The 13541-nt window shown below is 32.7% G+C and overlaps 1 protein-coding gene across 1 annotated transcript; it reads left to right on the top strand.

Annotated features, from left to right (window-relative positions):
* Positions 1-1042: 1042 nt before the first annotated feature.
* LOC149072129 (uncharacterized) lies at positions 1043-9443 on the top strand. Its single transcript, XM_089246454.1, has 2 exons — positions 1043-2140; positions 8464-9443. Exon 1 carries the CDS (start codon positions 1323-1325, stop codon positions 2121-2123), a length of 801 nt encoding a protein of 266 aa, XP_089102580.1. The 5' UTR covers positions 1043-1322; the 3' UTR covers positions 2124-2140; positions 8464-9443.
* Positions 9444-13541: the final 4098 nt, after the last annotated feature.

The following is a 13541-nucleotide window of genomic DNA, read 5'->3' as shown; positions in this document are numbered from 1 at the left end:
CTGGTAAGAGACTGTCAGCCAGAGGCGTATTTTGGCACGTCTGGACTCGATAATCAATAATAAGATAGTCCAGAACAGCAAGTTCCGATAGTCAAACAATTTTGTCAGTGCCATCTTAACGCGTGAGTTTACTTGCTAACGGCCCTGGGACGTAAAGTGCAGAGGGAAAGGGGCGCATTAAAATGAGATCTGGTTAACATTTTCGAATATAAACACGTTTTGAAGAAAAATTACTTTGCCCGGATGCTCTTACGACGGCTTTGAATTAGGGGAATGGGTGGTTAATGAAGTCAGCCTAGAATGAAAGGTGGGAGATAAAATATGTTGGCCTCTGTTGTTAGCCTTCTTCATGTGACAGCTATGATTATTTTAGGAAACTTGGAATCACCCTTTATTTTTTTTCAAATCCGAAAACGAAATAATTAACCATCCAAGTCTTATAACTACATGTAACCATTGAAATCCGAATTCAATGCGGCCACCAGAGTCTAAAATGAACATGAGCATTAAAGTTTAAATTGAACGTGACCATTAAAATCCAAGTTGATTGTGACCATTAAAGTCCGAATTGTGGGACCATTAAATGTACTTAATTTGAATAATTATTTATTTGAAGAATATCACCTTGTGGGTCTTGATCAGCGAGGCAAACGCATTTTAGTTATTTCAATTATTACAATATTTTTTAATTTTATTTTACCAACAACGGAATGACAAGTTAGTCTGATCCAAATACAATCCTAATTTTATTATTACGTAACATCATTTTTCTTTCCAAAAATAATTAAAAATTAATTGATTAATTAATTTTTGTAATATTCACGAACAATATCCGAGCGAACATAAAATGCATCATAGAATTTTCATCGCGTGGGTAATATCGCTCTAAGAACTACGTGCCCCTCGACCCCCTATGAAAAAAGAGTCGACCTTGTTGACTGCCAGGGGGCGACAGCTGCTTCATCATCATCATTGACTCCTCAATAGAGAGCAGTGGGTCCCCCTACCATCAAGAAGCCGAAGCCACAGCCCAACCAACTTCATTCGCTGCAGTGATATCGTCTAGGCTTGACGTAGCTCAGGGCGGTTCTTCCTCTTCATCGTCTCTTTCGTTTTCGTTACCGCAACCGCGAATCTTAAACCGCTTCGAACATGATACCAATCTCATTGGACATTCTATCCCGTTGTGATTAATTTCTGGATATTTATTTTATACAAGACTTCATCATCTTCTCTGGACAATCGAACATTCAAGGACTCGAAAAGTAATTTTTAATTATAATTTTTTTTTGATAGAAACTATATATTCGGAAATTTAAGTCATGGATATCAAAGTTGAGCATATGGTTCAGGTTGGTAATAATAATAATAATAATACGCAATTGTCTTTGGATCGGATCGGATCACCGTTGTCAGTGGCAATAGCCTGTAGAGACGATGCATTGACGGTACGTAATAGATTGAGGTTGGAGAATAATGTTAATCCTTACCTTGAGCAGCAGAAGCATCATCAGCAGCAACAACAGATTAAGGCACGATGTGTTAAGAAGAATGCTAACAACAATAATTTAGCAACGTCTATGAACGTTCAGAATGGTTCTAATCATCATCACGGAACTTCGACGGCAGTGTCGAGGAGGAATGCTCGCGAGAGGAAACGCGTCCGGCTCGTCAATTTGGGATTCGCGACCCTCCGGGAGCATGTGCCGGCGGGTTCCAAGACCAAGAAGTTGAGCAAGGTCGAGACGTTGAGAGCAGCCATCAGTTACATCAGGCATTTGCAGTCCGTGTTGGGTGAGAAGAAGTTCAATGAATGGAATCATGGCCAGGATGTCGACCTGTCGAATGTTCACGACGATGTCGTCGGTGAGAACTATATGTCGCCGCAGTCGGTGATACTGCAGGAAGACAACAGCTCGACGTCCGATGATATGATGGTTGAAATTATGTCCATAGCTCCTCATCATCAAGTTGGTGGTGGCAACAATGGAGTTCATAATAATCGCAACAATGATGTGGTCATCTGCTCGTCGTCGCCGGCGTCTTCGACGGAAGGATCTTTCGCCTCTGCTTCCCCGTATGATGAACCACCGCTGATGGACATTGGATCGTGGTTCACTTAAACTTGGTTGAAATCACGGTAAGTGTCTTTTTAAAAAATTTATAATCATCATTTCCTAAACTTAAATTTCCATGTTTGTGTACGAGAAGAATGGTGCATTGAAATGTCGATTGTTTCTGGGCTTAAAATTGAGATTCATAGTTATATATGACTTTTTTTTTCTCTCGAAATTCAAAAATTCAAATAGTTTATTATCATCATACAAATCACATCGTTTATCATTTATCATTTAACTATACAAATCGTTATCATTATCGTACTAATTATCATACTAGCATAATACTACAATATGAGAAAAAGAGAGAATTTTTTTTCATCTTATTTATTTCTTTATCATCAAATAGTTAAAATCATTAGTCTTTATTATCAAGTAATTGAAATCCAATCAAAATCCAAAGAAAATCAAGAAAATGAAGTAAGAAGATAATAAACAATAGAAGACGACGAAGAAAATCGAAGAAGATATTCAAGAGCAAAGGAAGAAGTTGAAAAATTATAATTTAATTTTAAATTTTTTGATCTTTCTAAGATGAAACAAATATGATTTTAATGACCTCTAAATAATAATAATAATTTTTAGTCCTGAAATCCTAATTTTTTCTGAGGTAAAACCGACATAATTTAATATGACTTAAAATTAATGGTTATATAAAATAGTTTAAATTACTAAATTAACTAACACTTTTACGATGATTAAAGTTACGAATTACCTCTAAAATGCACGTAAAATGGTTACTATGATGTGAACAATGATTCAGCTTTTGTTAATTGGAATCTCCAAAGGAATTCTAAAGCAGCTTTATGCATGCCAGTATCTCAAAACTAATATTTTTATGATCAGAAGTTAGTAAACCTTGAAAATTTCTTCAAGTTTCTGAAAACTTCGGCAATACGCGATTACTTCCTAGAATGATTTCTTAACTCGATTATTTGTGTAATAATTATTGTACAAAGTAGTTAATTGTATCATAAAACGATGATTTGAATGAAGAGAACGTAACAATTATTAAACAAAAGTTTCACATTAATTGAATAGTGATTATTATGATTTTTCACGTTATATTTCATGTAACGTGAATTATGTATTTTTTAATAGTTGGTATAATTATATATTTTGGTCATAAATAATAATCAATATGATTTTCAATATTTTTTGATATTGCAAAAATCTTTAAAACTTCGAAGATTGTATTGGTACGTTTATCTGCATTATTGTTATTACGAAAAAATTTTGTATATTATTTTGAGTTCTTTTTTAAAAAATTTGATTTTAATTTAATTTTCAATGGTATTTTTATCATGAAAAAATATTTCTTGGTATAATTACTGCTGGTTTGCGTAAAATTTCAGCGATTGCCATTTTAGAATAAACTAAGTTTGCGTAAAATGATTATTATGATGGATTAATAATTAATATTTGTTTGTGGAGCAGAATTTTGAAAGGGATTTAAAAATAGTTTATGTGAGTATAAAATATTTCGAAACAAATATTTTTATCGTAAAAAAAACTGGCGAATATTAAACGAAATAATTAATAAATTTGATTAGAGTTAAAATTAGTTTTAATTGCTAATTTGAATTTCAAATGAAATGAATTAGTTGATCGAACCATTGGATAAATGAATGTTTGTTCCGCGCGTTGAATCGGCTCTTTTCTCTTCATTTTACCGATAATAATAATAATAATAAATAAGATAGCATTTTTAGTTACTAGTGTCGCCCACAGTCGATAGATGGCGCGACAGTCATGATAGAATCATGGTTTATATAAAATAATACTGTGTATTATAAATATAAAGATTTATATATATAAATACGAACCATTACATTGTTGTGATTTAATTCCCACTTTTTTTTTTAAATATGAAAAAATTTTCTGACTGCAAATTTTGGAAATTGTCTTGAAGGATTCCACAATAATTGTTCTTATTTGGTTCGATTTTCTTCCGACGCCGATACATGACGAGGCGCAGTTATATTTTAAATATAAAGGACTAATAATTAAACCCTTCAATTGGCAAGCATTGAAATATCTAAAGGAGAAAAATTTTGAGTTGTTATATATCAAGCTAAATCGATAAGAAAAATTTTATTTTCAATATTTAAAAAAAATATAGGATGTCGCACTTCAGGGAACAACACACTGTATTTCTATGATTTACGTATTTATAGATTTGAAATGAATAGTTTAAAAATGACATTTATTGTTTACTGATTTACTTTTCTATCATTGTTGAAGAATGCACAGCAATACAGCGATATGCATTCTCCGTGTGGAGAACACATTTATGCATATATGTGTGTTTCCACACATTCTATTTCCCTCCAAATTGCAATTGTTAAAAATCGTTCTTGTTTGCCTTGTTAAGAAATAGGATACACTTGTACCTTTCAGCCATTTCGCTAATAACACTAGTCTACAAGGTTTTACTAGTTTTACTAACACGGAAAAATTTATCCGTTCTTAATTAATTTTTGAGTGCTGATTTCAGATCTGATCTTAAAAAAATGGCAATCACGCCTAGTTTTTTTGGCTACATGGTATTTAATTTCAAAATTTACATATTTAGCCTGCACGTGTAAAACAATACTTGAACTTGAAATACCAGACGGATACCCACGTTAATATTCCTTACGGAACCTCTAACGTAAAGGGAAAAGTAGCAACACCTTCCCATAGCCCACCAAATGGAATTATCTGAAATGATAGTAGAAATCACATTTCTATTTTTTACCATCTAAAACTTGGGGAATAAACACTGATTTTTTTAATCTCTAATTACAACCGGTTTCTCCGTTTTTTTTAACTGAAAGAGAAACACAGGCTTTTTATGTTTATGTACAACGCTTTAGTCAAATTTGGGGCTGTCGATGTCGCAGATGCATTTACTGTTCCAAGTAAGTTTTGCTATGTTTTACTGCCACCACTTCATATTGAATTAGGACTGATCCGAGGTGTACGCGGGGGGAAATGGGGCTTATGTCCCAATCAAGACGATCAAAAAATTAAAATATTTTTTTAATATTTATGTAAAAAATAAAATATATCGGAAGACTACCAAAATACATTTATCAGCTATTTTGATCAATTAATTTTTAATCTGTTAATTTTAATGTTTTTGGAGGTTAATAACTAAAAATTTATGTGGAAGAAAATCTCTTGTGAAGCCCCACCAAACCTTTTGTGAGCCCTCCTAAGTCGATCCTGCGTACATCCTTGGAGCTGTTGGAAAATGAAGGCATGAAGGCTATGCATAAATCTGGCCCAGGCTTTTTTTCGCACCTACAAGAACATTTTTCCGAAATTAGATGAGACAAAACTAAAAGCAGACGTAAGTCTCTCTCCCCTCTCTCTCAAATAAGGAAACTATAAAGTGATTTTGTTTTCACATAGAACTCGCTGCACGACAGTCATTCACATCTGCAATGAAGGGGGTTTCCAGGGAATCAAGGCAGGTGGGGCCTTTCAATGATGAGTGATTACTGTTAGTTTTCACAGAAAGAAGACAACATGATACATACGAGAAAGAAATGAATTACTCTTATAAAATACTAGAAAAATGAGTTTTAATTTCGGTTTGTGTATATACATGTGTAGTCTATGAATATTATATGTACGGTGTATGAGGAAAATAATTTTTTTTTGCTATTTCATATATAACGATGTATGGATATGATAAAATAACTATCGTAACAAATATAATTTGTTATTAAGAATAAGTCAATTATCTCAATTTTCAAGATGTGTAAGTTTTTCATAGGGTATGTGTATTTCAAAAAAAATCACAATCACGCGTACAGAAAAAACTGTGCGCGATGGAGATTTTTTACATTCATATTTGAATTCAGCACACTGAAATTAGTCTAAAAAAACTTATTTTTTCACTTATGTTATAAAAAAAAAGTTGAAAATTGTTGACCAGTGTAATTATAAAAACTTCATAAACATCTCACAAGTAAAAATAGAATGTTTAAAAGTCGCTTAGAAGCATCAATGCCGAAACGAGCTCAAAATATAACATGGCTTTACTTTATGCGGTGCATGTGTGGTGTAGCAGTAGTAGGTAGGGCCTCCAAAAAATGGCTCGGGGATCCATGATGTTCTTTAAGTCAGCCACCTCGTTGGGCAATTTGCCTGTTGTGGCGTTGTATTTGTATTTGTATTTAAAAATGTAAGAATCTTACTTGAAAAATATAAGTGCTTGAGAGAAACACTGCAAAATAAAGGGTTGACTATAAAACAAAAAATATATATTCTCACTTAAAACTGAACGCGACTTATACCCAGGTCACAATTGCAGAGACGAATACCTAAGGGCGGCTCTAGGGCAGTGGTTCTCAACCTTTTCAAGTCCTCGGCCCGGCTTCATTCATTTTTGTGAGTCGAAGGCCCGGTCAAACACATGACCAACGGAAAATGAATGAGGAAAAATGAAACGGCCAATCACTCGCGGCCCGGTATGAATGATATCAGCGCCTGGCGGTTGAGAAACACTGCTCTAGGGCCATGCGACACGAAAGGCGGCTATAGAAGGGGCACCAAATCAGGGGTAAAGAAAGAAAAATAAAAAAAAAATGCTTTGTCTGTAAAATTGAAACTTGGATGCATTGGACGGAATGATTTGCAGAAAAAACTAATTTTTAATGCATTTCATCTAGCTGGGAATACAGCTGTTAGTTTTTGGGGTCGTTCTACTGGTGCAGCTTATATGCTGAAACAGCCCTAAAACGATGTCTCATATGGGAGAGCATTTTGTCTCGAGTCGCCCCTGCTCATATCTGTTGATTCCGTAGTATATAGTGTTTATTTGCGAAGGGGTTTCCGTGATTCTATTCGAAATCTCCGTTACTGAGAATCTTGTGTCTGATTTCCGAAAGGGCGCTTGGGGCATTTTCCCAAGGCTCCGAATTTTTGAGCGTCACATATTCGCTGGCGCAATGCGGTCCTAGATATACGCTACCTCATAATGCATGTTTGTTTCAAGGAAAACTGATTTTTTGGGAGCCTTCAGGAAAGAATGCTTTGTTATAAAAAGTTGCACTTCAGTGAAGTGACTTAGACCACTTTGATTCTCAACCATCCATTCGTCTTGAACAGACACATCATTGTTTTCTCTCTAATTAAGAGGGTACCTTAGCAAATTGGATCTTCATATAAGAGATATAAGATTTTTGAGTTCAGCATTACGTGATTTTGAAAACGGGCACCTTGGGTTAGCAGTTTAATTGGCTACCGAAAGTTACTCGTATCATGAACAACTCGAATCTCGAAGCAAATTTCATCTAAAATAAGGGGAATCTTTTTAATATTTGTTTCACATTTTCACAACATTTATGTTGAAGGAAAAATAGTTGTACAATGTATTATTCCTTAGTAGAGAACTACTTTCTTTATTCCTTAAAGAAAGTAGTTTTAATTGCTGACTGTGTAAATGTACAACACAGTCCAAAGACCGTTGTTGGCCTCGACGTGTTCGATCTTCAGTAGTTTTTCTCGTTCGTTTAATATCATAAGTCAAATGTTTTTTTCGCAAGTTGAAGCCTTTTAGCAAATATTTTTTGCTAATTACAAATTACTCGAAATTCGAGATACGACTGTATCATATAATAATTATGACTGTAAATAAATATAATACGTATATGTCTATACACATATACGTATTATATTAAATATTTATATTTATATACGTATTAGATTAAAAAAATATATGATTTATGAGCATCCGGAAAAAATGTATCATAGGCCAATGTTGATGAGAGATGGAATGCCTTCAGAGGACGGGGCACCACAAATTCGTTATAGAGAAAATGATTCGAAGATAGTCAATGAATATATCCAACAAAATTTCACTCATAACTCCCCCACTTCCTGCAGACTGATAACAAATTATAATATGCGTAAGATAAATACAGTTTAAGCTTACCGTTTAAGCATAATAAAATTCAAATTGAAGATTTAAATAAAGAAATAAAATTGTGAAGAGATGTTTTCACCACACAGGCGCGGACTATTCATCACAGTTCGCAATATCGTTTCGAAGTTTGGATTTAAATCGTGTTGTTAAATTGAAAATACACATGATCAAATTTATCATTTGTTCCAAATGCTAAAGTGAAAAAAAAGGAGAGAGAGAGAAAATCATATATTTTTCCTATATTTTCGCAAATCTTATATTTATAGGATTTATGGTGAGCTGCTTTTAGCACTGACATAACTTGGATAAAGTTTTATAATTCCATAGTCAGATTTTTCTATTTTACTTATATTTCATATGTACGGTAGCGTTTCATTAAAATATCTCCTTCAGCAATGCTAATTTGTTTCTCATTGTTTTTCGCAGATAACGAAGTTCGTCGGGTTGCCATTTCGTTTTAAAGAAAGATGACGGTGAATAATAAATGTTTCTGTTCTTTGGTGTACAGTGACATCTGGAAAGATGTGATGATAACAAAAAAAACATTCCTATATGTACTCGGATACATTCCTATATTTATATTCGGAGAAAAACTTTTGTGATAGACTTAAACAGAACTTTTCTTGTCTCGGTGAAACTCAATGAATGCTTTATTGATGTTTGCATTCACAAGTATTATTCCTTCATATCCCTCATATCCTTAAAGACTTTAAAAAAAATCGAAACAATTTACTCCATCATCTGTAAGAATAAATCATCTTAAAATATTGTTTTGATACATGATGTTTTTATTATCAACTTTTACGAATAGTTTATTGTGCCAAAATTTTGAAAGTATTTTTTTAATTCTGTTTTCTTATATGTACTATATATATGAATCCTCCTTTGAGTGAGATATATTTGACTGATTTAGAAATATATCTTAATTATTATCATACATCGAACAGAATCAATGCATACAACGGTTGTATTTTTGATAAATCATATTATTACACATAATTTTTAAATTCTTCTGATACGTTCCAGTATTTTCATCTGATAATATCGTGATAATTGTTGCCTTGTTGTTAAAGTACCGAAATGTTTCATGTCCGTCCCTTTACGGTATTTTACTGTTGTGCCTTTTTCAAAATCAGGAATTTATATGGACATGACTATTATTGAGTCCATCTCAGGAGATCAGTATTTTCAGTGATAACATTTTACTCGGAAAAAATTTTTCCATATATATATTCCAGAAAAAAAAACCCGTTTCTGTATATTTCCAATGTTGTTAGACGTAGGATCCTTTACGTTTTGAATTGTGTTTGTTAGATATATGTATTATGTGCCATTGAAATATTTGGAAAAATCTTGCCATATATATATATAAAGTTTCTATGAATAAAGTTTCTTTGTTGTGATTTGAAATTTTTCATAAGCGTTATTGTATTATTCGCATTATTTTAATGGATGAAGAAGAGTCTACGATAATTGTTGAATGAGGGTTTTTCTTGTCGGGTCAAAGAACAGCGTATAATTGAGTTTACAGTCGCCCTTTCTGCAACTAACGGTTGCAACCATCTGATGATGTTTTCTTGTCTTGAAGATAACAAAAAATAATGGATTTCACCATTCATTAAAAATACTGAGATTACGATGATTATCAATGATAAATACCGCATAATTTTTTAAGGTAATGAATGGTGTTAGAAAAAAAGAGTACTGTTTTCTCATAAATAATATAATTCAACCAGAAATATAAAATTAAACTTCTCTAATTGAATTATGTCCTAATGTTCATATAGTGTTATTGAACAACTTTATTTCTTTTGCACATTGATGCAGTGATATGATGTGGTGGAACTTGGAGCTTCATGGGGGGGGGGGGGGGTATTAATTTTCTATCATAGTTCATCGCATACATCACGGTTATACCAATCATAAATTTATTAGATTCAGACAGCAGACTTCAATTTTGAGGTTCTGACATCGAATTACATCTATGAACACTTTATTATGATCTCTAATATAAAACTTTTACTCAGGTTATATACTTTTTACCCCAAGATTGAATGAATGCGTGTGCGTGTGGTTGAGAATCCATCATTTAGATTTTCAAACTTATCATCATATATTCAAGGAATATGAATATGAAATTTTATTAACAATAAATCCAATGCACTAAAAATACAACTAATTTTTGAAATTTTATTTTTGAAATAGTGATTAGAGTGATGTATTTTTTAATACCTATATTACCTAAAATATATGATATCATATATTAGAGATTAATGTGTGAGATTATATATTATTGAGATATTGCATATTCGGCGTAGGCCAATTTTTATTTTATAATGAATTATTCAATTCACGTTTTTAGTCTCACATGTAAGCCTCAAGTTTGGGAACTAGAATGGCCATGCATTTTATAGTTTGAATTAATAATCGAATTTGAATAAAATTTTTAATGATTTAACAAAACAATTCAAAAATATGCTACACATGCAGTCTACACAGAATAATGGTTCGTATGTGTTATGAATGCCTTTATTTGAATTCGCTGGTATGGATGATCTTGTAGCTCTTCAAAATTTGGCATCTATAACAGGCTCTCAAGGAAAAACAAAGATTTAAACTAGTTCAATAATTCATGAATGTTTTTAATTTTAATAAGTAGGTTTTTTCCCCCGTTCTGTTGCCAAATCTAAACGCGCGCGAAATTATTCCCTGCATACAGAGAAAACTATTTTTTCAGTTTGTGAATCACATGTATTGTGACATGTATATCTCCAAGTACTTTTGAAATTGGTTTTAAATTTCTATGACCCTGTTTGATTTTCACTTACGTGTATAAAATGACTAAGGTGCAATAATACCGGGGAAAAAGAACAAGTAAACTTAAAAAGAAACATGAAATATTCTAAAATTTATTTTTTAAAATGATAATGCCTATTGCGGTTTAGCGTGACTTATATAAAGCATTGCTCTTCTTCCAAAACTAAAATGCATGTTAATGGTCATAGACCCGAATTTTGCGCAATTTAGACGAAGAAAAGACTACATTTTTGATGACGGCTTCGCTATACGCATTAAATATTTGATTGAACTCAGTCAAGATATTTTTTTTATATATTTTTTAAAATTTCGTTCTCGTAAAAAAGCTCGATTCATAGTTTTTTTTCGACAAAATATTTCTGATCTGCACTTTTAAGAAGTTTTCGGTTGTCAATTATGGGCTTCTTTTAGAGCTGGTAATCGATTAAAAATTTTAACTGATTAATCAAAAAATTTTAAACCATTAATCGACTGATTAGTTGAATTATAATAGAATATTTTCAAATGCTCTTACTTTATAACAAATTTACTAGGAATTTTTTTTTTATTAATTGATGGTACAAAAATATATTTTATCAATTTCACTCACCCATCCACTAGATCAGGGGTCTTCAAGCTTCCAGACCTCGTGTGCCAAATTGAAACCGCCCACGAAGTCTGCGGGCCACCAACTCATACTGAGGTATTCAGAGCGGTTCTAAACCTTTGGGTACACGAGCTTCCTTTTGTGTCCCTTTTCTTTCCCTTGTGTTTGTTGAAAAATATTTGTCAAAAATTATTTCTTTCAGTTGTTCTGAAAGTATTCTCCCATTAATTAGAAATTCCCATTAACTGCGAAATAATTTCAATTATTCCCAAATTATTTTTTTCAAAAATTCTGAAACTGAATTCAAAAATTATTGAAATTCATGAAGGTATTTTTCAGCATTTCTATGAATTCTGTAATTAGGTTAGTAAACCTTTATGTGGACGCAGACTTTCCGTCTAAAATATGCTCGTTTAAAATCAGGGGCTACAAAAACTGTTTGGGCTTCAAGCTCCGACTCTCACTGGCTTGCTGGTATAATAATTTTCCTTTCCAGATCGTCTTTCAATGTTTTAGCCATTTCCTGAAAACTGTCGGCAGGACACAGCAAAAAGTTTCGAGGGCCACATGTGGCCAGCGGCCCATGCGTTGAAGACCCCTGCGCTAGATATAAACAAATAGTAGAATATATTAAAAAAAGTTAGGGCTGCACGCTTGAAGTATTGTGGTGAACATTTTTGTCAGATCTTGAAATTTTTTACTTGGATTTTGTTGTTTTTTAAAAAACAAATCATTTTTTTTAGTGTCATTGATTTCAAAAAGAGTAGAGATTTCGTAAAGTAAAATACTGTTACTTTTCCTCCAGAAACTGCTTTGGTACTGAGGGGTTGCTGATTTTTCTTGAACACGAAAACTGCTGTAGACAGAGGAGACAACAAATTTGGTCTTTTCTTCTACTTCCATCAAATTCTATTTAAGACTTGAATCATCACCAGTTTTGATTGAATCAACTTGTATTTTTAAACAGTATTTCATGTCAAAACATTTGATCAAAATATTGATTCAAATATTTAAAAAACTTTAACTTTAAAACACCTTAAAACTTTTACTCTTAAATGCGGGATTTTGTTTTTCGAGTTGATAATGTTTTTTCATAGTTACTGGCACGTATAGAAAGCCGCAAAAATCATTTTAAAAAACCTATTTCGAATTGTACTGCCTATATAGGGCCTCAAAGAGGACGTAGAGAGCTTCAAAAATCGCATATAAAATAAATGTATTGAAGTAATATATTTACTTTCTAAATATATAAATACCTTCTTTGTGGAGAGAAACGATGTCGCTCTTCATACGAAGTACGAAAGCCTGGATAACTAAGCGGAGATCGAGATGTAGCTCGGAAAGAAAATTCACATTCCTCTGTGGGGAATCGAACCACCAATCTCTCACTGTCCGGGCGAGTGTTACGCTTGGTTATCCAGGCTTTCGTACTTCGTATCTTCTTTGTGACTCAAACTGTAGTAAGAAAAAAAAATCGGGTTGCAAAAAACTTCAAGGTAAAAAAAATGCAAATGTAACAACTCTTAACAAATTAGTGAAATCACAGTCACACACACATGCTCTCCAACAAACAAAGAGTTGTTGTCAATTGGGACATCCACCAGCAAATTAAAAATACAAAAGGGAAGAATATGACCTTAAACCTTATGTGCAAAGTTGATTCTGAATTTTTATCTTCAAACTGGTTGCACTAGAGAACTTTAAATGACTCTTTGCACATACGCAAAGCTGTGTATTTAAGGGTTAAATACAGCCAGTATATAGAAATACAACACCTTTTTCGTTCGTCAAACAAATCAAAATAGATTATGGATAAAAATTTAATTAAAAGTTTAAATCGATTTTTAATCAGATTGATCGAGTCTTGATCGATTAACCGATCCGAATGATCGATTAATCGAACCAGCCATAGTTTCTTTCTGCCTTCAAAAAACATCATCTCATTCTCTACAACATGTAATCTACTCAAATCTTAATCTTCTGGATTGAAATGTAAAACTTCGGAATTCAAAAATGCAAAATCGTCGAACTCTTGGTTTAACGTAAAGCATGACTCCATGGAACTCTCAATGCAAGTCTAAGCAACATAACTATTATTTGA

This window comes from Pholcus phalangioides, unplaced genomic scaffold (assembly GCF_987345545.1).
Source record: "Pholcus phalangioides strain wild (caught in Gottingen) unplaced genomic scaffold, Ppha-v1.0 ptg000017l_1, whole genome shotgun sequence".
Lineage (NCBI taxonomy): Eukaryota > Metazoa > Arthropoda > Arachnida > Araneae > Pholcidae > Pholcus > Pholcus phalangioides.
The sequence above is the reverse complement of the archived record's forward strand: the minus strand, read 5'-3'. Positions and strand labels throughout refer to the sequence as shown.

Coding starts and splice junctions, on each gene's coding strand:
- LOC149072129 (XM_089246454.1), top strand. CDS start 1,323: ATGGATATCAAAGTTGAGCATATGGTTCAGGTTGGTAATAATAATAAT.